Source organism: Gastrolobium bilobum, unplaced genomic scaffold (assembly GCF_033153095.1).
Source record: "Gastrolobium bilobum isolate Gb01-03AN ecotype WA unplaced genomic scaffold, APGP_CSIRO_Gbil_v1 utg3836, whole genome shotgun sequence".
Lineage (NCBI taxonomy): Eukaryota > Viridiplantae > Streptophyta > Magnoliopsida > Fabales > Fabaceae > Gastrolobium > Gastrolobium bilobum.
The window spans coordinates 168,378-191,036 of NW_026897300.1; the positions used below are offsets into that span (position 1 = coordinate 168,378).

Sequence of the window (22,659 nt, forward strand, 5' to 3'; positions counted from 1 at the left end):
TCATTTTATTTATAACAATAAAGGATTTTTTTATTATTTTTCACATGACAAAAACAAATTCCCAGTTGTGAGTTGTGACCAATAGATCACCAGATGTTTGAATTGCAATGCCGTGTTTGTTTACCTTGCTAAGTTTCCTGTAAAATGGCATTAACGGAATTACACATTAGAGAGGAGGACAGTCAAAGGAAGTTTCCTTTTGTACCTACAAATACAAAATATTTCAACAGAAAAGGATATCACAATTCACCTTTGCCAAAAATAACAAAAGAACGAAAGAAGAGAAGATAATTACATATGTAAAAACTGGATTTTCGTAGTGTAATTGGTGTGAATAGGACAAAATTGGGAAAAACAACAGCTCATTGATTTTACCTTTTTCTAGAAAGAGAAAAAATCTCATGAAAGAAAAATAAAGAGAAACAGAAAGAGAAAGAAGATTAAAGAAGAAGAAGAAGGAGACGATGGACCAAGTGTCTGCGGATCAAGTTTGACCCTCTCCTTCTTCCCTCTTCCTTTTCTCAATTCCTCTTTCTCTCCCTTCTCAAAAACCCTCCCTTAAATCATCATTTCTCACAACCCTCTTAACCAATTCACATTCCAATTTTTCTTTCCTTTTCTTCATTACCTTCATTTTCTAATTCAAAAATTTGACGCAAAGATCTTGAATTTCGAATACCCAATTTAACGTAATCGTTATTCAATTATTCCACGTCAATGGGTAATTGTTGCGTAACGCCATCGTCTGGTGGAAACAACAAGAAGGGAAGGAAGAAGCAGAAGCAGAGGGAAAACCAGTTCGAGGATGGGCCGGGGAACAAGCTGGTGGTGCTGAAGAAGCCCACGGGCCGAGAGATCGGGCTTAGGTACGAGCTGGGCCGGGAGCTTGGGAGAGGGGAATTCGGGATAACGTACCTTTGCATGGATAGGGAAACGAAGGAGCAGTTGGCGTGCAAATCGATATCGAAGAAGAAGTTAAGATCCGCTGTGGATATTGATGATGTGAGGAGGGAGGTTGAGATCATGAGACACATACCTAAACACCCAAACATCGTGACCTTGAAGGATACCTATGAGGATGACAATGATGTCCATCTTGTTATGGAATTGTGTGAAGGTGGGGAGCTTTTCGACCGGATTGTCGCCCGCGGCCATTACACCGAGCGCGCCGCCGCCTTCGTCACCAAGACCATCGTTGAAGTTGTGCAAGTAAGTTTTTATTTTTAATTTTATTTATATACGGAGATAGGATCCTGTAACACCAGTGTCAAAATTCAAATTTGACACCCATCTGAGAGCCGTTAGATAAAAAAAGATCAACGACATTGGCAAGCATGTGACACCATAGATATTTTTTGATCTAACGGCTCTCTTAGATGAGATGTCAAATTTGAATTTTGACACTGGCGTCAAAGGATCCTACCTCTTTATATATATATATTCGTTTTATTTACTGTCAATGTCTCAAATGTAAATAGTTTATCTACATTAAACCCAAAATGAATTCGTTTTTAGTATGAAATCAAGCTATTTTTATAATTGTACTTTAATTCAGGATTATAATAATTTTTTTGTTATAATTTTTTAATTTTTTAATCCAAAATAATCTCGTATTGGAAGCAAATATAAATAATTTATCTATATTTATTTTAGAAAAGAAACGTTAAAGGCGTATATATACATCCTTAGATTCTTTCATGTAAATTTTCATTTTTTTAATTTCTCCATTTGTTTATTCATTATATCACTGATTCGGTTATATATATATTTTTTAAAAAAATCGTTGATTATTTGATTAATTCGGTTCAAGTTAGTATTTTTTTTTTAATTTCTTAGTTGGTTTATTGGTTATGTGACTAATTCGGTTTAAGTTGAGTTTTTTTTTTTTTTTTTTTTTTTTTTTTTTTTAATTTTTCCGTCGGTTGGTTAATTATTTGATTAATTCGATTTAAGCGGGGCAGAAGCACATACAAGATTCGGAACTCGAACATGTGATTTTTTTGTATTTATTTATTTTTAGAAGTCGATAAATTTTAATAAGGTGTAGCTATTTAATATCTATTTTTGTGTATTGATTTATTTAAGGGTTATTGGTTTTTTATTGCATAATTAGTTTATAAGATTTAGTGTTTAATGAAATTGGAGCATCTTTAGTGCCTGGATAAGTATATCTAATGAGTTAGTAGTATCTACCAAAAAAAATAAAAAATGAGTTAGTAGTAGAAAATAGTGAATGTAAAATTTTGAAAACTATGTTTTCTTGTGTTATGATTTGTCTTGGTGATTTGACATGATGAATACGGGGTATATGTTATAAATGGCGTTTACTGTGTTATCTGTTGGTGAAAGAGCTAATTGTCGATCACACTTTAGTCAAAAAAATTGTATATTATTTATAAATGGGGTTTTGAACTTTTAGAGTTGAAATGTTGGGGCCAGGTATAATTTGTTTCTCGGTTTGGATGAGGATTTCTATTTTTTCTCTTAATCATTAATTTTCAATAAATGATAATCGTTAATCGACAGAAATCAACGGTTAGAATTTGGTGTCAAAGAATCTCGCCCTATATATATATATATATATATATATATATATATATGGATGGAGTGAATTATTTAATGAATGAATATTCTATTTTTCTTCAATCTTGAATTGATTCACAACTTTCGTTTGTGATAGAGATATTCACAAATAAAATAGTATTTTAGTACATATGTACTAGACATATGTATAGATATATATATATATATATCTATGTTTTTCCTTGATTCTTTCTGAAATTTTGATGGAAGGATTCCTCTTTCCTAGTAGGAATTCTTAGTACAAAAGGAAATGTTGTCAACTCTATTTGTTTTGTTAGAACAGCTTCCATATATATATATATTGCTATTAAAAATTTGGGATTTAGTCATGATTGTTTTGAATTTTTGTTGGTTTTTAGATGTGCCACAAGCATGGTGTGATGCATCGGGATCTTAAACCTGAGAACTTTTTGTTTGGAAGCAAGAAGGAAACAGCACCTCTGAAGGCTATTGACTTTGGATTGTCAGTTTTCTTTAAACCAGGTAATACTTTTGGATAGTAATTGAATATCTTGATGTTGTCGCTTGATCTTCATCATTTTGTTGCTTCTGTATACATTTACAATTAACTGAAGTTTGCCATTTTCTACAGGTGAAAGATTTAATGAGATAGTTGGAAGTCCATATTACATGGCTCCTGAGGTATTAAGGCGGAATTATGGCCCTGAAGTAGATATCTGGAGTGCTGGAGTAATTCTTTACATCTTACTTTGTGGTGTCCCGCCATTTTGGGCAGGTTGGTTTTTGTCTTGTGAATGATGTTTTAGGCTTTTGTGAGTCTGAGATCTTACATATCTAAGGATCCACTTTTAGGGCTCTATGGAGTTCTAGCTACTAACATAAATATATTTATATTTATATTTATAATTGTAATAGAAACTGTTGGAAGTAAAATAAATGCATGTTTTTGAATTTTAGTTCGGTAAAAAAATGAGTGGTTTGTTTGTTACTAAACAAATCTTATCTTCTAGTTCGTCACCTTTCTGGACTGTGACAATAAAGACAATGTCTTTGTTACCCTTCCTTATTCACTAATGATCTTGAACTAACCAGCATGATCTGTTGTCTGAAAATGAGATGATGAGATGATTAATTGCATTACTGGGGATATTTGGCTAATCAACATCTTTGTCCAATGAATTGACAAATCCTTGAAGAATTCAACAATTTTTTGTTTCCATTTCTTTATGGATAGAATATACTCTAGTTATTATGTCCTGTTTGGAATGGATCTTATTCTCATGCAATCATTTACCATGATCTTTATTATGCGGATGAAGTGCTATTTTTGTGCTGATGTGATGTTTTTCATATAATTTATTTGCATTTGTATGTTTGATGAGATAAAGGATGATGATAAAAGTCATCTTTCAATTATTTTCCTTTGCTTCAGTGCAATTTTTATTACATCATTATTTCTTCCTTTCTTCTGTGTGATATTTTTGATTTTCTAAATCTTCTCTCTCTTAAAATGCAGAAACTGAACAGGGAGTTGCCCAAGCAATTATACGATCAGTAGTTGATTTTAAAAGGGAGCCATGGCCAAAGGTTTCAAATAATGCAAAAGACCTTGTGAAGAAGATGCTTGATCCTGACCCAAAGCGCCGGCTTACTGCACAGGAAGTGTTGGGTAATATGATGTTCATATTAGAATGCTTAGGGAGATGAAGTATAAACTGTTGAATTGTGTGGAGTATTGTCTGTTTAGCAGATGAACAGTTTTCATGTTTTTTTAATTTAACTTTGAAATGTAAGGATGATAATGTTGGTTGTTAACTATATGCAGATCATCCGTGGTTACAGAATGCAAAGAAAGCTCCTAATGTTTCATTAGGAGAAACTGTTAGAGCAAGGCTCATGCAATTTTCTGTAATGAACAAGCTTAAGAAAAGAGCTTTGAGGGTAATGTTCTCAACAATATTTGGATATCTCATGTGGAATAGTCCCCAAAATGTTTATCCATATATGACCCTCCTAATTTGGAAGTTATTGATTTTGTTCTGTTGGAATTTCTTATGAGCAGGTGATTGCAGAGCATTTGTCAGTAGAAGAAGTTGCTGGAATTAAAGAGGGATTTCAGCTGATGGATACAGGAAATAGAGGCAAGATTAACATTGATGAGCTACGAGAAGGATTGCATAAGCTAGGCCACCAAGTTCCTGAAGGAGATGTCCAAATAATTATGGAAGCTGTGAGTATTAATTACCCTTTACCTTGAATCTTTCTTCGTTTGTTCCACAATTGATATGTAAAGAAATAATTGTTTTTCCATAGTGTTGTTTTTGTAATATATCAAACTAATTGCAAACTTGGATTGTTTTACTTCGTATTAGTGTATTAGTGTATTAGTTCATATATGCTAACACAAACAGGTTTTATTAGTAATGTTTGAACTAATAAATTGTCACAAGCAGACATTCTTAATTCTCTTGGTGCTGTTTCCTCTTTTACTTTAATAGAAAGTTCTACATGAATGTACTGTACTATGTGTTAATTTATTGTTTTACATATATGGCCTTGGAAAGTTGTCTCTTCTACTTCTAATCTTCGGGGATTGCTTTTACAGGGTGATTTAGATAAAGATGGGTACCTAGATTATGGAGAGTTTTTAGCCGTTTCTATTCATCTGAGAAAGATGGGCAATGATGAACACCTTCACAAAGCCTTCCAATTTTTTGATCAGAACCAAAGTGGGTATATTGAAATTGAAGAGTTACGTAATGCCTTGGGTGATGAGGTTGATACGAACAGTGAAGAAGTCATTAATGCAATCATGCATGATGTGGACACAGATAAGGTCAGAATTTCATTCTTTTATCAATTTTATTTTTTCTGGGGTTAAGAATTTAAATTAAAAGTCTTGTTTTATTCAGTTATGCTTTAATACCCAGTTGAGTATTTGCTTGACGATATTCTCAGATCCAATTTTAAACAACTTTCTTGTGATGGGCACAAAATTATTAAATTAGATATCCCTTAGACCTGCATTATACTCATAAGATTGCCACTTAAGGATTATTTTTTAAATTAATTTTACAACTTACCCCTTCCCTCTAGTTTAAATTTAACTTTCCAAATGGGGGAATAGAGTTCCCTCCTATCCTTTAAGTATATCCCAACAAGGGGAAGTAACCTCCGCTCATTTCTTCCCTCACTCCATGTTAAGTGATCTAGGGGAGACTTCTTTCAATGGGCTAAGTAGCATATCCAAACCACCAAAAAATGAACTTGAATCATATCTCAATCTAAAACCATAAGGAAAAGAGTTTATTTGTTTATGGTTCTTTTCACGCGAATGGATCCTCTTATATGTTATTTAACATGACCAGGTCATATAAGACAATCTTAATCATTCATGGACAAATCAAAAGTGATGAGAGAGAAAAAATATCGGAATAGGAAATGACAAAAAACAACCGTTAATTTGATCATAAATGATTAAGATTGTCTCATATTTAACATGAGATGATCAATTTCCTCTTTTTACTTATGTGGTCCTCATTTAGTTCATTCCTACCTAATATGAAACTTCATCACTCACACTTGAATTCCTAATACTCGTCTATATGGATCTACAAATTGTTCTTGGTCTGGATTTTGATTTTACAAAATTGCTGATAGATCTTTTGTCAAATTCGGATCCAACCTTTAATGTCTTTTCTTCATGAAATTACAGGATGGAAGAATAAGTTATGAGGAATTTGCTGCAATGATGAAAGCTGGCACAGATTGGAGAAAAGCATCAAGGCAGTATTCGAGAGAGAGGTTTACTAGTCTAAGTCTGAAATTGATGAAGGACGGGTCGTTGGAATCAAACAATGAGAGTAGATGACTTTAGAAATGGCATATTTTACTTGTGGAAAGGCAAATATGATAAAGGAGAAGTCATCCTTTTTGCTTTTTCTTTCATTGCAATTCTTTTATTTTAATTTTTCTTATATCCTTTCGAGAATCACCCATTTTTGGGGTGAAATTGGATATAGGCCTGAGCAGTGATGTCTGAGTGATTTTCTTCTTTTCTTTTGGTCCTTCTGGTTTGTTGAGGGTGTCATGGGAGAAAGGCGAGGATGGGAGGATTGTACAAGACTTCAAATTGTGACTGTAAATATTTTCAAATATTATTATAATCATTTTGCATTTTAAGACCAACCTTATAAAAAAAATTCATGTCTAAATTAACAATCGATTTCACATTTATAGTTATATTCACCTTATTGTTGTTATTTTCTATTAATGCATAAGCCATGATTAAATATAGATCACATATAACTCCATAACTTTAGGAATATGAAGAGATGTCATTGGCTTTTGGTTTTATGTCTATGGTCTATTTACACAACTAATGGTGATGGACAGAAAATTGCACTTCATTTGCACCAATTAATAAGGCTATTGGATATGTTTAACACTGGAGGATCTGTGGAGCAGTTTGAAATCTATAAAGCATGTGACACAAAACAAGTATTTGATGACACAGCAACTATTGCTTTGAGAGAAGTGGCAGATTTGAGGTTTACTCCTCTCAGCGGCCACTTAAGTGTGTGGTGGGTGACACTGAAACGGACTTCAACTATGACTCAGAAACTGGGTTGACAACATTCTCCATCCCAGTAACTGATGAGGAAATGTACAAGTGGCCAATAGTGATCCAATTTTGTGTTGTTAATTCTTAGCATTGTGGGAATTGTTGGGTGAGTGAGAGGGGTTTTGTTTTAATTTTACATCTACTAGTATCATTAGAACAATGAAATTATATGCCTAGGTGTTTGTTTCTTTTGATTAAAAGCTTAACATGTTTTCCCAATTTTGAGTGAATTCATATTTTTTCTTGCAATCGATCGGAAGAAATTGAAAACATGAAATACAATTGTTTGGATCTGTTTGTATTACAGTTAAAGCATTAATTAATAAAATAAGTTAATGGCTGAGGGAGGGTAATTAGTATACTTTTACGTCCAAACTGGCAAAGCAGACGTTTAATATTGCAATGTAATTATTACTTCCTCTAAATAAGATGTTTTGTCATGTGCTGCAAATTTGGAGTCTTGCATGGGAAATTCAAGCATGCTTATCAATTCTTGTTGACCTGAAGCTCTTTTTATTTGTTTAATGCTATTGAAAACTGTTAGCACATCAGAATAGATTGTATTTGAAAGTTCAGTAATACTGGATATAGTGGAGCTTGATAAGAATTGGAGAGAAGTAAGAGAATGGAGACACTCATAGAGGAGGATGAATGATGTCTAGGGGCATGTTTGGTGCATAGTATAAGATAAGGCCTGATAGTATAAGATCTGATAGTATAAAGTCTGATTGTATAAGACTTAATACTATCCAGCGTTTGGCACGGTATTGTATAAAATAATATATTGTATAAGATAATGTCATCTAGTATTTGGTAATGTAATATATAATACTATATATGATAAATATATCCTTTAATAAAGAATTTATACAATTCTTCAAAAAATGTCATATAATATTAATTTTTATAAAAATTTATTGATCAGTGTGTTCAAAATATAAATTAATTTTTATGAAAATAAAAATATTCAATATTTTAAAATTAATATATTGAAAAATTAATTTTTATTTTAATAGATTAATATTAAAATAATATATTAATTTTTGAGAATTATATTGGTTAACGATGTTAATACATCAATCTCTTATCAGGCATTATCCCTCACCTTTAGGCCGGATTAAGTTATACATCATTTTGATGTATTAAGGGATTATGCTGTATAAGCTTATACTATACGATGGTCACACCAAACAACTGAAAATATCATAACATATAGTATAAGTTTATACTATCATGCCTTATACATCACACTAAACACGCACCTAATCTACTAACAAATCTTCTTGTTGGGTTAAGCCATTCTTACTAGGAAATAGTAAAAATATTTTTTTTACAATACATATTCAATCTTGTGGATCAACTTCTTGTGCCCGACCTCCAACTAATTACAACTGATATCTCTCACCTCCGTTCACCATCTACGAGATAATTGGGTCATTTTCCACTGCTCTGGGCCTAATGTATACCAGAATAGTGACCAAGTGGGTCACATTCAGTGCATTGCTTATTTTTATTTATTTTTTTGTAAGTTTTACAAAAACCCTGCTACAATGAAAAGATGGTTTTTGCTTTACTCATCCTTTTTAAATTTAAATATATATCTGTTGCCTCACACTCACCCTGCTACATACAGCAGAGAGAGAACAGCAGAGAGAGAACAGCAGAGAGAGAGAGAGAGTGCATTGCTTATTCTAACCTATAGCTTTCACAATCTCCAGGTGAACAAATACACAACCCTGATATTTGCTCGTTGGACTATTGGATAAAGGTGTTGCTCGTATATATAATCACTAGCTTATCAACTAGACGTTCTTTATTTACCGAACATAATCCAACTTGTCAATTATAATAAATGTGTTAGGATCAAATCTATTTTATCATGCGTTAGAATATCTAAAGCAATAAATACATTGATAAGGGAACATGTAAAGCTATTAGGGAGTTATGAAATCTTATCCACTTGACAACCTAATTTTCTAATGAACTTGTAACCACAAGATTAGTTAGGCCATTCCTAATTATACTTTTATACAAGTTTTGATATTGCTGATTTAAATATAAACAGCACATAATATAAAGTATAGAATGACCTTTTTTATTTCTTTTTAAACACTTCTTTTTTGTTTACCAAGAAATTTTAATTGTCCATTTTTTTTGGTTGTCCATTTTATCAGTTATACTTTTAAAAAAGAAAAAAGAAAAAACCAGTAATATGTACCCTAACTTCTCTGGCCATTGACTTCTCTTTCTGAATTGTACAATTTATTGATTTTTTTTTTTTTTTTACCTTGAAGGGAAAGGTGCCCTGGTTCGGCGTCACAATAGGTTTTAAGGCTAATTAACTACACATAACTTTAAAATAGAAAATTCCTAAAATTAAATCCAAATTATGTATTTATTATGGGCAAAAAGGAAAATAGATAGGTCAACTCCTATTTACGAAGTAATCGGACCTTTTTACCCGGGTAAACATGTGCGGGACACTTATGATAAGTGCATGTGTTTATGGCTATAGGTACAGTGCCCTTTATTCATAACATGATTGACAAATTTATTGGTTTATTCAAGTTGCTTCAATACACCGTATTCTATCCCTTTTGGCTTGTTTATACCTAAACACATGACAAAACTTTGTTGTGCAATAGCCAATATGTATATCCAATGGATGAGTTCAAACCAAAGAGTTAGTAAAACATGTGGACTTAATTATAGATGCCAATCACATTTTCATCCATGCAATTATACTTCTTGACAAATCAATATGAATTCTACTAAGATACCTCTCTTTCTATGTTTCTATCTTAAATTCTGTCACAAATTTGTATTAGAGAAATATAATATAAAAATATTAAAATAATACTCTTATAACAATTTAAGTTTTTGAATTAAATAATTTTTTACATGATATCAAAATCTTCACGCCCCATTTTATTAATAAATTATTAAATATTATAGAGTTTTTTAGTACATCTATACATATATTGTTCATCCTTCAAATCTTCTTTTTTACAAATTGCGTGCGATTTGCGATTTTTAAATAGATGCAAATTCTCATAATAAGCTTTGCCTTTCTTTTTAACATCTTTCTGATCAACTTGTTATGTCACCTACAAATTATCTTCAAGTTTGTTTACCCAATTTTGGATTATATGATTTCATGCATGTACAATCGTTTGATATACGCACATGATTATGTCTGTATCCACTATGAATTCATACATTCATAGAGTAAGAATACGTTACGCTAATAATTAAGATCAAATCAAACTTTACCGTTCAACACGAAATTTCTTATCTTGAAGTTTCTAAGGTGGTTATGTATCTAATCCATCCACCAATTGTGCTCCATACCATGATGATATAACAATTCAAAATTTGATGATTATCCTTCTCATGCATGCATCTCTCCCTAACACTACAGTCATGGGGTTTCAATATATAATATTGTGCCACAAGGCACCAACCAATTTCTGCCACGTGGTCATCTTACGTGGAAGGGCATATTTCCAATATAGATTCTTAGGCCTTGATCACTATAGATTGGTTGCTTGTTCTACTACCTTACTAACCATTGCATAAATGTAAACAAAGCTTCTGCATGAAAATTAACAATATGGGTGAACAAACACGTGGAGAGAGAGATGCATTGAGGTCTAACATTTCATCATGGCAGCATTGATACAGTAGTGACAAATGTTCAGGGAACTTTAGAGGCCACAAAAAAAGGTTAATGATAAATTTTTCAAAGTGATAAAAGGAAATGTCTTGTAATCAAAGCCATCCCCTGCACCCAACTACTCAAGCATTTTACGATATCTAAAGCTATTTTGTGATGATGCTGACAAATTAAATAGAGACTGCGTGAACGAATAATAAGCGCCCTCAAAGTGACAAGTATATGTCTATGGTTGCATCATACTCTTGTTGATTGAGATAAAAATAAGGGAGTGCATCATCTCACATATAAATTTTATTAGTCATGGAAAAATTTTATGTTTATTTTGTTGGGTTATGCTCTTATTAATTTAAATTTTTTTTTTTTTTTTGGGTTTTAGTATATAAAAAGGGTCCAATGAGTCCTAGGGTTATGTTTGATCTCTATATATATTTACTTTAGTTTCTGAAATAAGTTATAATGTCCACATATCTCTCTCTCCTCTTGAGTCATATATCACTTGGAAGATATGTCTATCTCATAACCGCTACCTACGAAAAGATCATCCATAATTGTCTAAAGAATGGAGATTTAACTCTAGGGAATGGCATTTCGCACGCTTATACTACAAGAGATACACTGTTAATAAACTATCATGATTCATTAAGGGAAACATAAGAATTATGTTGGAGGAAGGATATTGTTCATTTATGCAACTATTTTTTAAATATGTACTCCTGAAAGTATATAATTAAAAATGACATCCAAGAATAATTCTTTTTTAAGTGGGGAGAGATGGTTGAGTGGACTAAATTAAAGTGTCAAATTGCTAATTTATTGTACGAATTTTTGCACGGAAGGATTCGAATCCCTCTCTTTCCATCTCCGTTGAGGATTTGGTAATTTTTCCTTTTGAAATTACCAAGATTTGTTTGATTTTTGTAATTTATTTTTTAATTTACACTAGTTAGTGAAATATGTAAAATAGAAAAAATACTCAAAATAAATACATCAAAATTCAGCACAAACAAGGAAAACAGAAAAAATAAATTTTTTTTTTTATTCTTCACGTTCATGATTATGTCCTGAGTCGTTAGATAGGAATCCGAAGATAAAAAGAAAAACAAAAAAATATTACTAATGTGTAAACAAATAGTTTTAGAGTAAGTATTACAAAATTTCCAAGATAATAAAAAAAACGACAGAGAAAAGAATAGATTCTCTTTTATTACGCATCCTTCATTAACATCCCAAAACCACAATGATCTCGTATCATCCGTCCGATTCAATTATTCCATCGCATCTCTTTCCTTAAATAGGTGGGCCCTATTAACCGTTGTAAATATTCATGAAAAGGGAAATAGAAACAAAATTTACACATCACCCACATGACCAAATTATATAAAATTAATACATGTGAAGATCTATTCCTATTTCACAATTCAACTGTACATGCCAAACAGTTTGACAAAAAAAGTTTAGTCATACTGAATCCTAACTGTCCTAATTTTTGTGAGTGAGCACCTGGAAAGATAGAGCCGAAATTCCCTACGCATACGAAGAATCAAACATTCATTAGATGTCCTCCGTCATTTCATGCAATGATATGGGAATGTCTCTGTGCTTCAAAATAATAAAATGGATGAAAGAACCAACCTCACGAAACCCCACTATATCCCAAATTCATTACCTCGAGGGGAATAAAAACGGCTACAATAATTTTTTTTTATTTATACATAACGGCTACAATATTTAAATATTTCCATACATGTACATAGGTATTTTTTTTTCTTATTTTAAAGTTCAAAACGCAATATATGATGTGCGCTCAAGCGTATACTTATTAATCATCAATACACGAAAGTCTAACGTGGCAATTGGTAGAAGGTTTTTTTTATGATTCCCGGAAAATTAAGGATGATAATCTTTTTTACCTATCTTTTGGTACGAGAATTCTACAATTTTTTCCAGGAATCTTATTTTTTTGAAATTTTGTTTTGTGTGTAAATTTTTTTGAAAATACTATCCAAAAAGAGGTGGTATTATAGAATTCTCATGATAAGGAAAAAATTAACACACAAAATTGATAAAAATAACCCTCGTAATCTCTCTGTATCAAAAGTCAAAATAATTTTTTCGGAAATATTTTGACCTATTAAATAATTTTTTAGTAACATTTTCGGGTAACTCATTTTTCATCGTATTTCTGTAAATCGTGATTGATGGGTAAAAAAAATAAAAGATATATTACAAGATAAAGGAATAATCATCTTTTTCATTAATTGTCACTGTTTACAAAAGAAATCTATATATTGAAGATGGAAATGAATAACCGTAAGTAGAAAACACAACTCATACCCGTGAAAAGAGGGCAAGAATAACAAACTCTAACAAACCTCAGGTATTCTAGAAGCAGCTAAAAACTAAATGAATAAGAATCAAAATAATACCAACAACTATTCAGACCATAAAACAGAATTAAAACTATTTATTCTAATACTCCCCTTCAAGATGGAGCATGAATATTGAGGATTCCCATCTTGCTTAGTAAGGTCATAAACTGATTTGGATGCAAGGCTTTGGTAAGTAAGTCAGCCAGTTAAGATTGTGAAGATACATGTAAGGCCTTCACATCTCCTTTCAAGATTTTTTCTCTAACCAAATGACAGTCAATCTCAATATGTTTTGTTCTCTCATGCAAAACAGAATTTTCAGCAATATGAAGAGCTGCCTCATTATCACAGAAGATCAATGCTGGTCCTTGATGTATAAATCCAAAATCTGACAGAATAGCACGTAGCCAAACTAATTCACAGGTGACATTGGCCATTGCTCTATACTCAGCTTCTGCTGAGGATCTGGAAATTGTTGGTTGTTTCTTTGATTTCCAACTAATGAGTGAATTTCCCAAGAAAACACAGAAACCAGTCACAGATCGTCTGGTGTCTATGCAAGATGCCCAATCCGAATCTGAAAAGGCTTTAAGTTTCAGATCACCAGAACTAGAATAGAAGAGTCCTTGACCAATGGTTCCTTTAATATAGTGGAGCAATCTGTATGCTGCATGCAGGTGAGGAATCCGAGGTTGAGCTAGAAACTGACTTAGTTTATTTACAGCATAGGAAAGGTCAGGCCTGGTGATGGTTAGATATAATAATCTACCAATTAGTCTTCTGTAAACTATTGGATCTTCAACAAGGTCTCCTTTCTCTTGTGAAAGTTTCAAATTGGTTTCCATGGGTGTTGATTTGGGTTTACAACCAGTCTGTCCTGCATCAGAAAGAATTTGCAAGGCATAGCTGCGTTGGCAAATACTGATCCCTTTAGTTGATCTAGCAACTTCGATTCCAAGGAAGTATTTCAAGTCACCAAGATCTTTGAGCTTGAAATGACTATTCAGAAGAGTTTTCAAGACTTGAACTTGCATATTATCATTGCCAACTATCACAATGTCATCAACATAAACTAGAAGAGCAAGGAAAACCTCACCTTGTGTCTTGATAAATAAGGATGAATCAACCTTTGATTGCTGAAAACCATTCTCGGTCAGAACACTGGAAAATTTCAAGAACCATTGTCTTGATGCTTGTTTGAGGCCATATAAAGATTTGTGTAGCTTGCAAACAATATTTGAATGTATAGACTCCCCTTCATGGTGATATCCAGGTGGAGGAAGCATATAAACTTCCTCGGTGAGGTCACCATGCAAAAAGGCATTATTGACATCCAAGTGAGTAAGAGACCAGCCCTTAATAGCAGATAAAGCCAGAAGGAAACAGACATAAGTAATCTTGGCCACGGGGGAGAAGGTATCAAAATATTCGATCCCTTCTTGTTGGGTAAAACCTTGAGCAACCAATCTGGCTTTGTATCTCTCTAAAGAACCATCTGCATTAAGCTTGACTTTGTAGATCCATTTACTACCAATTGGGCACTTGCCATGAGGGAGAGGAACCAGAGACCAAGTCTTATTTGCTTCCAAAGCAGATATCTCTAACTGCATAGCAGTGCGCCAGGAAGGAGTTTTATTTGCTTCATGAAAGGAAGAAGGTTCAGGGTGCAAAGTGATTGAATTAATAAAACCAGCATAAGAGGGAGACAACCGAGATGCTGATATAACAGAATGGAGAGGATAATTGATGGAAGATGCTACTGAGGAACAGAGGTAGTCTTTGAGGTAAGTAGGAGGATGTACAATACGAGTAGAGGTCTTCAAAGGAAGAGGAGGAGAATTATGAGTAGGCAATACTGTATCAGAAAAAATATCAGTGGAAGGAGATGGTGGTAGGTGGGTAAAAGGGAATTCTGTCTCATGGAAAATGACATCACGAGATATAAAAACTCTGTTGGTTGACAGATCAAGTACCTTGTAGGCCTTGTATCCAGGAGGATATCTAAGAAAAACCACTGGGATGGCTCTGGAAGAGAACTTATGGCGATCACGAGGCAAGGTGGAAGCATAACACAAGCATCCAAAAGTGCGCAAGTGATCATACAGAGGAGGTTTTCCCATTAAGACCTCAAAAGGAGATTTATTGTCCAGCAAAGGAGTTGGTAACCTGTTGATCAAATAAGAGGCTGTGAGTACACAATCAGTCCAGTAAGGAAGAGGAACATTTGATTGAAAAAACGGTGATCTAGCCACATTAAGCAAATGCTGATGCTTCCTCTCAACCACAACATTTTGTTGGGGACGATCCACACAAGCATGTTGGTGAACAATACCATTTCCCTTGAAGAAGTCAGTAAAATTGAATTCAGGGGCATTATCTGATCGGACAGATTTAATATGAGCATTAAAATGAGTAGCAATCATGGTATAGAATTCAGGAAACACTCGCAAGACATCTGATTTAGTCTTGAGAAAATAAATCCAAGTGAACCTGCTGCAATCATCCACAATAGTTAGAAAAAAACGGAAACCATCAACAGAAATGGTGGAAAAGGCGCCCCAAACATCCATGTGAATTAAGTCAAAAGGTAAATTTGAAGTATTATTATGAGAAACAAAAGGCAATCGCCTTTGTTTGGACAAAGGACAAACAAGACATGTGTGAGATGCATCAGAAACTAATGATAAGCGTAATACATCTTTTAAAGCTTGTAAACGGGAAAGGGAAGGGTGACCAAGGCGTTGGTGCCAGAGAGAGCAGAGATTATTTGACAAGACATGAGCCTCATGACTAAGAGGTGGTCCAGCCAAAATATAAAGATTGTCGTGTCGATCAGCAGTCCCAATCTTGTGCCCCGTAGTAGGATCCTGTAAAACACAAGATGAAGAGGAAAAAGAAAGAGTGAGGTTAAAATGAGAGGTCAAGGCACTGATGGATAAGAGGTTGTAATGAAAAGCTGGGACAAATAAAACAGAGGAGAGGGTAATATGTGTAGATAAACGAACGGAACCAATGCGAAGGACAGGAATGGATGTACCATTTGGCAAGTTGACAGAAAAATCAGTAATAGGATGTGAAGATAGGAATGAATTGAGGTCACAGCAGACATGGTGTGTGGCCCCTGTGTCCAAGATCCAAGAAGAAGAAGAAATTGTAGGGGACTCACCAGACACATGGGCAACAGAGGAAACTGACGCAGACGAATCTAACCCAGATTCGATGGCGGTGGCAGACGGTGAAGGAGACTGAGACGAATGAAGAAGGGCAAGCAACTGAGAGACTTGCCCTGGGCTGAGGGTTTGATTTGGGCTGATCGGCCCAATCGAATTAACACAGCCAGCTTTGGATGGGTGGGGATTGGAGTTGTGGGCTGGCCCAGATCCTGTTGAGGTCCGTTTTCCCTTGTAACCGGGTGGGTACCCATGGATCCGAAAACACTTTTCAATAGTGTGCCCATTCATGTTGCAATTGGTGCAATAAGGACGCCTCTGCTTCCCCAAAACCTGCGCCGCTGTCGTCTCAGTCACAGGAGCGGCATGGACGGCATTCATGGTAGAATCACTGGAAAGAAAACCAGAATGAATGTTTCGTTGTCGTTCCTCCTGAATCACCAGAGAGAAAACTTTCCCAAGAGAAGGTAACGGTTCCATCAACAATATTTGGGCTCTGGTAGAGGAAAAAGATTCATTCAAACCCATCAAAAATTGTAGGGAATGTTCTTGCTCACGGTAGAGAGTCCATGGTTTCATGCCTCCACAATGGCAGCTGGGAACGGGTTCGAACTCCTTTAATTCGTCCCAGAGAATTTTCAGACGAGTGTAGTAGGCGTTGACGTCAAGAGAACCTTGGACCAATGTTGTAATCTGAGATTTCAACTGGAAAATACGAGGGCCATTACCCTGTTGAAACCGTTCTTTGAGATCGATCCAGATGCTGGCTGCCGTGGGTGTGTAGAGAAGGCTGTCTGCAATCTCACGGACCATTGAGTTCAGCAGCCAAGAAGTCACCATACTGTTGCAACGAGTCCAGAAGGAGCTAAGTAAATCATCCGGATCGGGTTGAGGAATGGATCCATCGATGAACTGAACTTTGTTTTTGGCAGTGAGGGCCATTAACATGGCTCTGCTCCAAGTGTGATAATTGGTTCCGTTGAGAAGATGCGTCACAAGCACAAGTCCCAGATGATCTGCGCTATGCAGGTAGTAAGGACTGGACACATCCTCAATGGCAGAAGACGATGAGCCACTAGGTGGCTTGGGTTGTTGGCCTTTGGCCATGACAGAGAGAAACAGAGGATAAACGAAAGCAATTTAGCTCTTGATACCATATTACAAGATAATGGAATAATCATCTTTTTCATTAATTGTCACTGTTTACAAAAGAAATCTATATATACAGAAGATGGAAAGGAATAACCGTAAGTAGAAAACACACCTCATACCCGTGAAAAGAGGGCCAGAATAACAAACTCTAACAAACCTCAGGTATTCTAGAAGCAGCTAAAAACTAAATGAATAAGAATCAAAATAATACCAACAACTATTCAGACCATAAAACAGAATTAAAACTATTTATTCTAATAAGATATATACCTATATGGTATAAATGAATTTATATTATTTTAATAATGGTAAAGGAAAGATACCTACCTGGAGTTTACGGTAAACAAACAAGCAAGTTGTAATTCAAATCTCAATAAAATGAATAACATCGACCAATTAAAGGGGATGAAATATCATAAATATAAAAAAAAATTATTTTAGTCTCATAAAACATAGAAAATCAAGTGGGGAAAAGTGGGGAAAAAGTTTGAATTTTAAACTTAGGTATTAAAATTAAAATACGATATAAATTACAATATCTATCAAGTATCCAGTATGGTATCGGTATCATTTACGTATTCAATACTGGTACAGCGTACATTTTATAGTATACATTCTTCTTAACCTTTTTTCGGATCAAAAAGTGATTGCTACTTACGACAAAGTTCTCCCTACTAAGTTTTAACACATTGTAGTAGAAGGAACTCAAACTCAAGATCATTAATTAAATCGGAACAATCTCTTACCAATTAATCCACGTATTTGGTAATTTTAAGGGTATTTATAAATAGCCTATATATCAGAAATTTCTGACGGCGAAAATCAAACTTAATCATTGCAAGTGAAGTGTTTGGATCCTTTCTAGTTAAACCAACTAACATTGGTATCACTTCATATATAACTTAAATAATACATAATGGAGAGAGACATACGTACAAATAATATTTACAAAATGTTTCCATAATAATAATAATAATATTTACAAACATTATTAATATTTAGAGTAAAGTCCATTTTTCGTCCCTAACAAAAAACACGGTTCTCACCTTTATTCCTTACAAAAAAAAAAAAGTCAATTTTGGGTCCCCCTACAATTCCAGTTCTTTGAAAATGTGATCTCATAGAAATTCAATAAATACCCAATTCAGTCCCTAAAAAAGACTAATATAAGTATTTTTTTTGTACGGGACAAAAATGGAGAATGTATTTTTTTGCTAGGGACCCAAAAGAGACTTCACTCTAATATTTTAATAGTATACGTTGATGCACATAGTCACGTAGACACATAAATGACACATTCATGAACGTTTTGGGTACAAGCCCGTATGGAACAAAAGTCAGAGAGTACCTGAGAGATCCTTTCGTCTAAGTCTCTCGTATCATCCCATACCGTAATACCCTTATGTAGATTAGGAACAAATGCTAACATCATTTTCATTTCTTTGTCTATAAATACACAATCTTAACATGACATTGCTCCTCAACAATTCCACAAAGCAAGCTCTAGCTAGTTATAGCCATTTTCAAAACAACATTCTAGACCTTCATTTCAAAGAGCATCTATTCTCAATAACACACAAAGGGAAAAGTAATAATGGCCCTCCACAGATATGTCTTATTCCTTGTCATCATGGTTTCGTTTGGTGCTTGTTATGGCACCTTGCAAGAGGACAACCTTAGTTTATATGTTGAGGATTCACCCTACATTGATGATGGTAGCTCATTCAAGGACTTCATCAAGCCAAGTACAGATGTTCTGAGGACTAATTCTCGTTCGCTTAAAATGGTCAATGTCAATAATTATGGAGCTGTAGGAGATGGTAGAACTGATGACACACAGGTACATATTTTCACCAAGCCCAAATCAATGTTACATGAAAATACTATTTTTTTTCATTCTTCTAGTTCTTTTCATTCCTATCTTAGCAAAGTTGAATAGCTTTTATATGATAACAGATTTAAGGGAGCGGCAAGGATTGACAGTCTTCTCTCCCTAAATTTTATTTGATTTATTATATATACAAAATGATATTTTTGTAATAATAATAGACTATTAGTGCTAATAGTTAACCCCTCTTAACAAAAATACTTGAAATAATTAGGCCCTCCCAATAGCCTTAATAACACTTATAATTTTTTTTTATTTTAATTTTTCCCCCATCATAAAAAATCTTGGGCCAGCCACTGTTTGTACACAGAGTTTGCCCTTTGCCCCCTTTATTCTTTTCCTAGCAAGATTTATTAATTTTGTGGTTAACAATTGAAAAAAATGATAGTATTTGCTCTCATGGCTATGTGGGTTATTTCAGGCATTCAAGAAGGCTTGGCAAGTAGCATGTTCTTCTCGTGGAGCATCCGTTCTTGTAGTGCCTAAGAAGAATTATCTACTCAAGCCAATCACATTCTCTGGCCCTTGCAAATCCAACATCACAGTCCAGGTTTGTTACTATGAAAATTGCTAGTTAGTTCCCAATTTTTTTTATATTTTTAAGAATTAACTAATTAAACTTCAAGCAACCTATAACTGCATGATATCAGAAACAGTAACTTAATTATAATTGACTACAAATTACAAGTCAAATATATAAATTATGATTATTTAATTTGTTTACATATAATGTAATATTTTTATAATTAATGATTATAAATCTTGACTACTCATTCATAAATCTCTATTATTTGGGATAATACAACATTTCAGATATCTGGAACTCTTGAAGCATCAGATAATCCATCTGATTATGGCGAAGACCTCAGACACTGGCTTTTATTTGAAAGTGTTCAGAAACTTTCAGTCAAAGGTGGTGGAACCATCAATGGAAATGGAAAAATATGGTGGCAAAACTCATGCAAAACTCACCCAAAGAACGTAAGATACGAGAAAGCACAACAATATTGTTATCCCTTTATTTGGTACATAAATCCTATTCAAATGCTAACCATTATTTTCATATTTCTCTCTTTTGCAGCCTTGCAAGCATGCCCCTACGGTATGTATAGCCTTCTCACAAATATAATTTAGATTATTCAATCATAAATGTTGATCAACTTGCATAAAATGGGTAAACTCTGGTGCACAAGTTACCGGACTTACGAGGGTAGGGACGAGAGTCAATTATATATCTTTTTATCCTTGTATCTTTGCAAAGAGATTGTTTCTCATACTCAACCCGTGATCTTTTAATCACGAGGAGCAACCTTGCCACTTTTCTAAGGCTTGCTCTCGATCTACTTACACATAAAATCTCTAATTTATTAGTCACGTAAATGTTAAACGCAAGCGGAATCAACGACTAATATTAAAAGTATCATATTAAAAGTGTAACTAAGACCGATTTAAATGTCTCTATATGTGTTATATTTGAATTTTAACCATAGTTTGCCATTACAGGCCGTGACTTTCTATAAGTGCAACAACTCTATAGTTGAGGATTTGACGATAAAAAATGGCCAACAAATCCATGTCTCATTCGAGGACTCCAAGAATGTTAAAGTTTCTGGTCTCACTGTGACAGCACCAGAGGATAGCCCAAACACAGATGGAATTCATGTTACAAATACCCAAAACATTCAAATTTCTAGCTGCGTTATAGGAACAGGTATTCTTAATTGATACTATCCCATATTTTCAAGACAATAAAAATGGTATATTAAAGTATTAAAAAAAATTAAATCTTTCTCTTTCTTAATCCCTTTTGGTTTCAATATTTTGCAGGCGATGATTGTATCTCAATTGTTGATGGATCCAAAAATCTACAAGCTACAGACATAACTTGCGGACCAGGCCATGGTATCAGGTATTTAATTAATTACCTTCAATAATATCTTAATCTCGTATCAGCATCAACATTATCTTTATCCCAAACTAGTTGGATATCTCATACCAATATCAAATTTAATAATTAAATATTGATTAAACTTTGCACATGTTAACAATTGAAAATGTGATTATGTTTGCAATTATGATTTCAGCATCGGAAGCTTAGGGGCTGGGAAATCCAAGGAATTTGTTTCAGGAATAGTGGTGAACGGAGCTAAGCTTTCTGGAACTACAAATGGAGTAAGAATTAAGACATGGCAGGTAATTTGAATTCTGAACAATTTTAATCACAACCCACATTCAATAATATTTGTATATTCTTACATATAAATTGCAGAATTCAATAAATTTCTTTTTTTGGTCTAATTAGTATATATGTATATATGTATGCAGGGAGGGTCAGGAAGTGCAAGCAACATCAAGTTTCAGAATATTCAAATGAACAATGTGACCAACCCCATAATAATAGATCAGAGCTACTGTGACCAAAAGAAACCATGCAAAAAGCAGGTATATTATCAAACAAACTCTAGCTATTACTAGCAAATTCTACTACTATACATAATTTTGTTTATTTAGTGATGAAAAGTTAATTCAATCTAAAAGTTTAAAACTAAGATAAATAATTATTTCAACGCTAAAGATTAAACTGTTAGATGAAAACATATTGATGATATATTATATTTCTTTAACATGCCCCCTGTACACGATATTCTTATTATATCTCTAACTGATTTGGTCTTGTCCTTGCAGAAATCCGCGGTTCAAATTAGGAATGTGTTGTACCAGAACATAAAAGGCACAAGTGCTTCTGATTTGGCTGTGCAATTTGATTGCAGCCAGAACTTTCCATGCCAGGGTATAGTGTTTCAGAACATTGACCTGAAACTTGAAGATGGAGGAAAGGCTAATGCTTCATGCAACAGTGTTAATTTGTCCTACAGAGGAAATGTTAGTCCTCGCTGCCCATAGAAAGAGAGGGAAAGGCATTTATAAATATTTACCGCAGCATAGAATGACTTGTAGCATGAAATTCTATATGCAATATTGCAAGGATACGTATACATGTCAATTTATTTGCTTTGTACAAATGTTCAACCAATTAGGCTTATTCATATGTGACGAATAATGTGATTAGTGTGTCATTATTTGTACCTTATGCTATAAATAAAATCTTACTCATTATTTTATTTTGTGATTTGCGAAATTGTATACAAGCTTCGATGTAAATAAATAAGCAATCTCCACAAACAAAATTTGAATAATCAATGTTAAGTCTTTATTAAGGAAGTATTGTATAT

The 22,659-nt window shown here is 33.7% G+C and overlaps 2 protein-coding genes across 3 annotated transcripts; both read left to right on the forward strand.

The window, feature by feature from the left end:
• Nucleotides 1-415: 415 nt before the first annotated feature.
• Nucleotides 416-6,724, forward strand: LOC133305774 (calcium-dependent protein kinase 32-like). Of its 2 annotated transcripts, XM_061506015.1 has the most exons (9): nt 416-863; nt 1,146-1,209; nt 2,943-3,066; nt 3,176-3,319; nt 4,061-4,213; nt 4,370-4,485; nt 4,607-4,774; nt 5,150-5,380; nt 6,260-6,724. In XM_061506015.1, the coding sequence occupies exons 1-9, from the start codon at nt 718-720 to the stop codon at nt 6,413-6,415; spliced, it is 1,302 nt and encodes a 433-aa protein (XP_061361999.1). In that variant the 5' UTR covers nt 416-717; the 3' UTR covers nt 6,416-6,724. The 2 variants fall into 2 exon arrangements, with proteins under 2 accessions (XP_061361999.1, XP_061361998.1); XM_061506014.1 differs by having other exon boundaries at nt 416-1,209.
• Nucleotides 6,725-19,132: 12,408 nt separating this feature from the next.
• LOC133305777 (polygalacturonase-like) lies at nt 19,133-22,330 on the forward strand. The gene is made up of 9 exons (XM_061506019.1): nt 19,133-19,378; nt 19,848-19,976; nt 20,240-20,407; nt 20,508-20,528; nt 20,930-21,137; nt 21,254-21,335; nt 21,511-21,619; nt 21,752-21,868; nt 22,112-22,330. Exons 1-9 carry the CDS (start codon nt 19,133-19,135, stop codon nt 22,328-22,330), a joined length of 1,299 nt encoding a protein of 432 aa, XP_061362003.1.
• Nucleotides 22,331-22,659: the final 329 nt, after the last annotated feature.

Excerpts from the sequence above, each read along its gene's own strand:
- LOC133305777 (XM_061506019.1), top strand. The coding sequence starts at position 19,133 with ATGGCCCTCCACAGATATGTCTTATTCCTTGTCATCATGGTTTCGTTT. Across the intron at positions 19,379-19,847 it reads GTAGAACTGATGACACACAG|GCATTCAAGAAGGCTTGGCA; the intron begins GTACATATTTTC and ends GGGTTATTTCAG. Across the intron at positions 21,869-22,111 it reads AGAAACCATGCAAAAAGCAG|AAATCCGCGGTTCAAATTAG; the intron begins GTATATTATCAA and ends TTGTCCTTGCAG.
- LOC133305774 (XM_061506014.1), top strand. The coding sequence starts at position 718 with ATGGGTAATTGTTGCGTAACGCCATCGTCTGGTGGAAACAACAAGAAG. Across the intron at positions 1,210-2,942 it reads CCATCGTTGAAGTTGTGCAA|ATGTGCCACAAGCATGGTGT; the intron begins GTAAGTTTTTAT and ends GTTGGTTTTTAG. Across the intron at positions 4,775-5,149 it reads TCCAAATAATTATGGAAGCT|GGTGATTTAGATAAAGATGG; the intron begins GTGAGTATTAAT and ends TTGCTTTTACAG.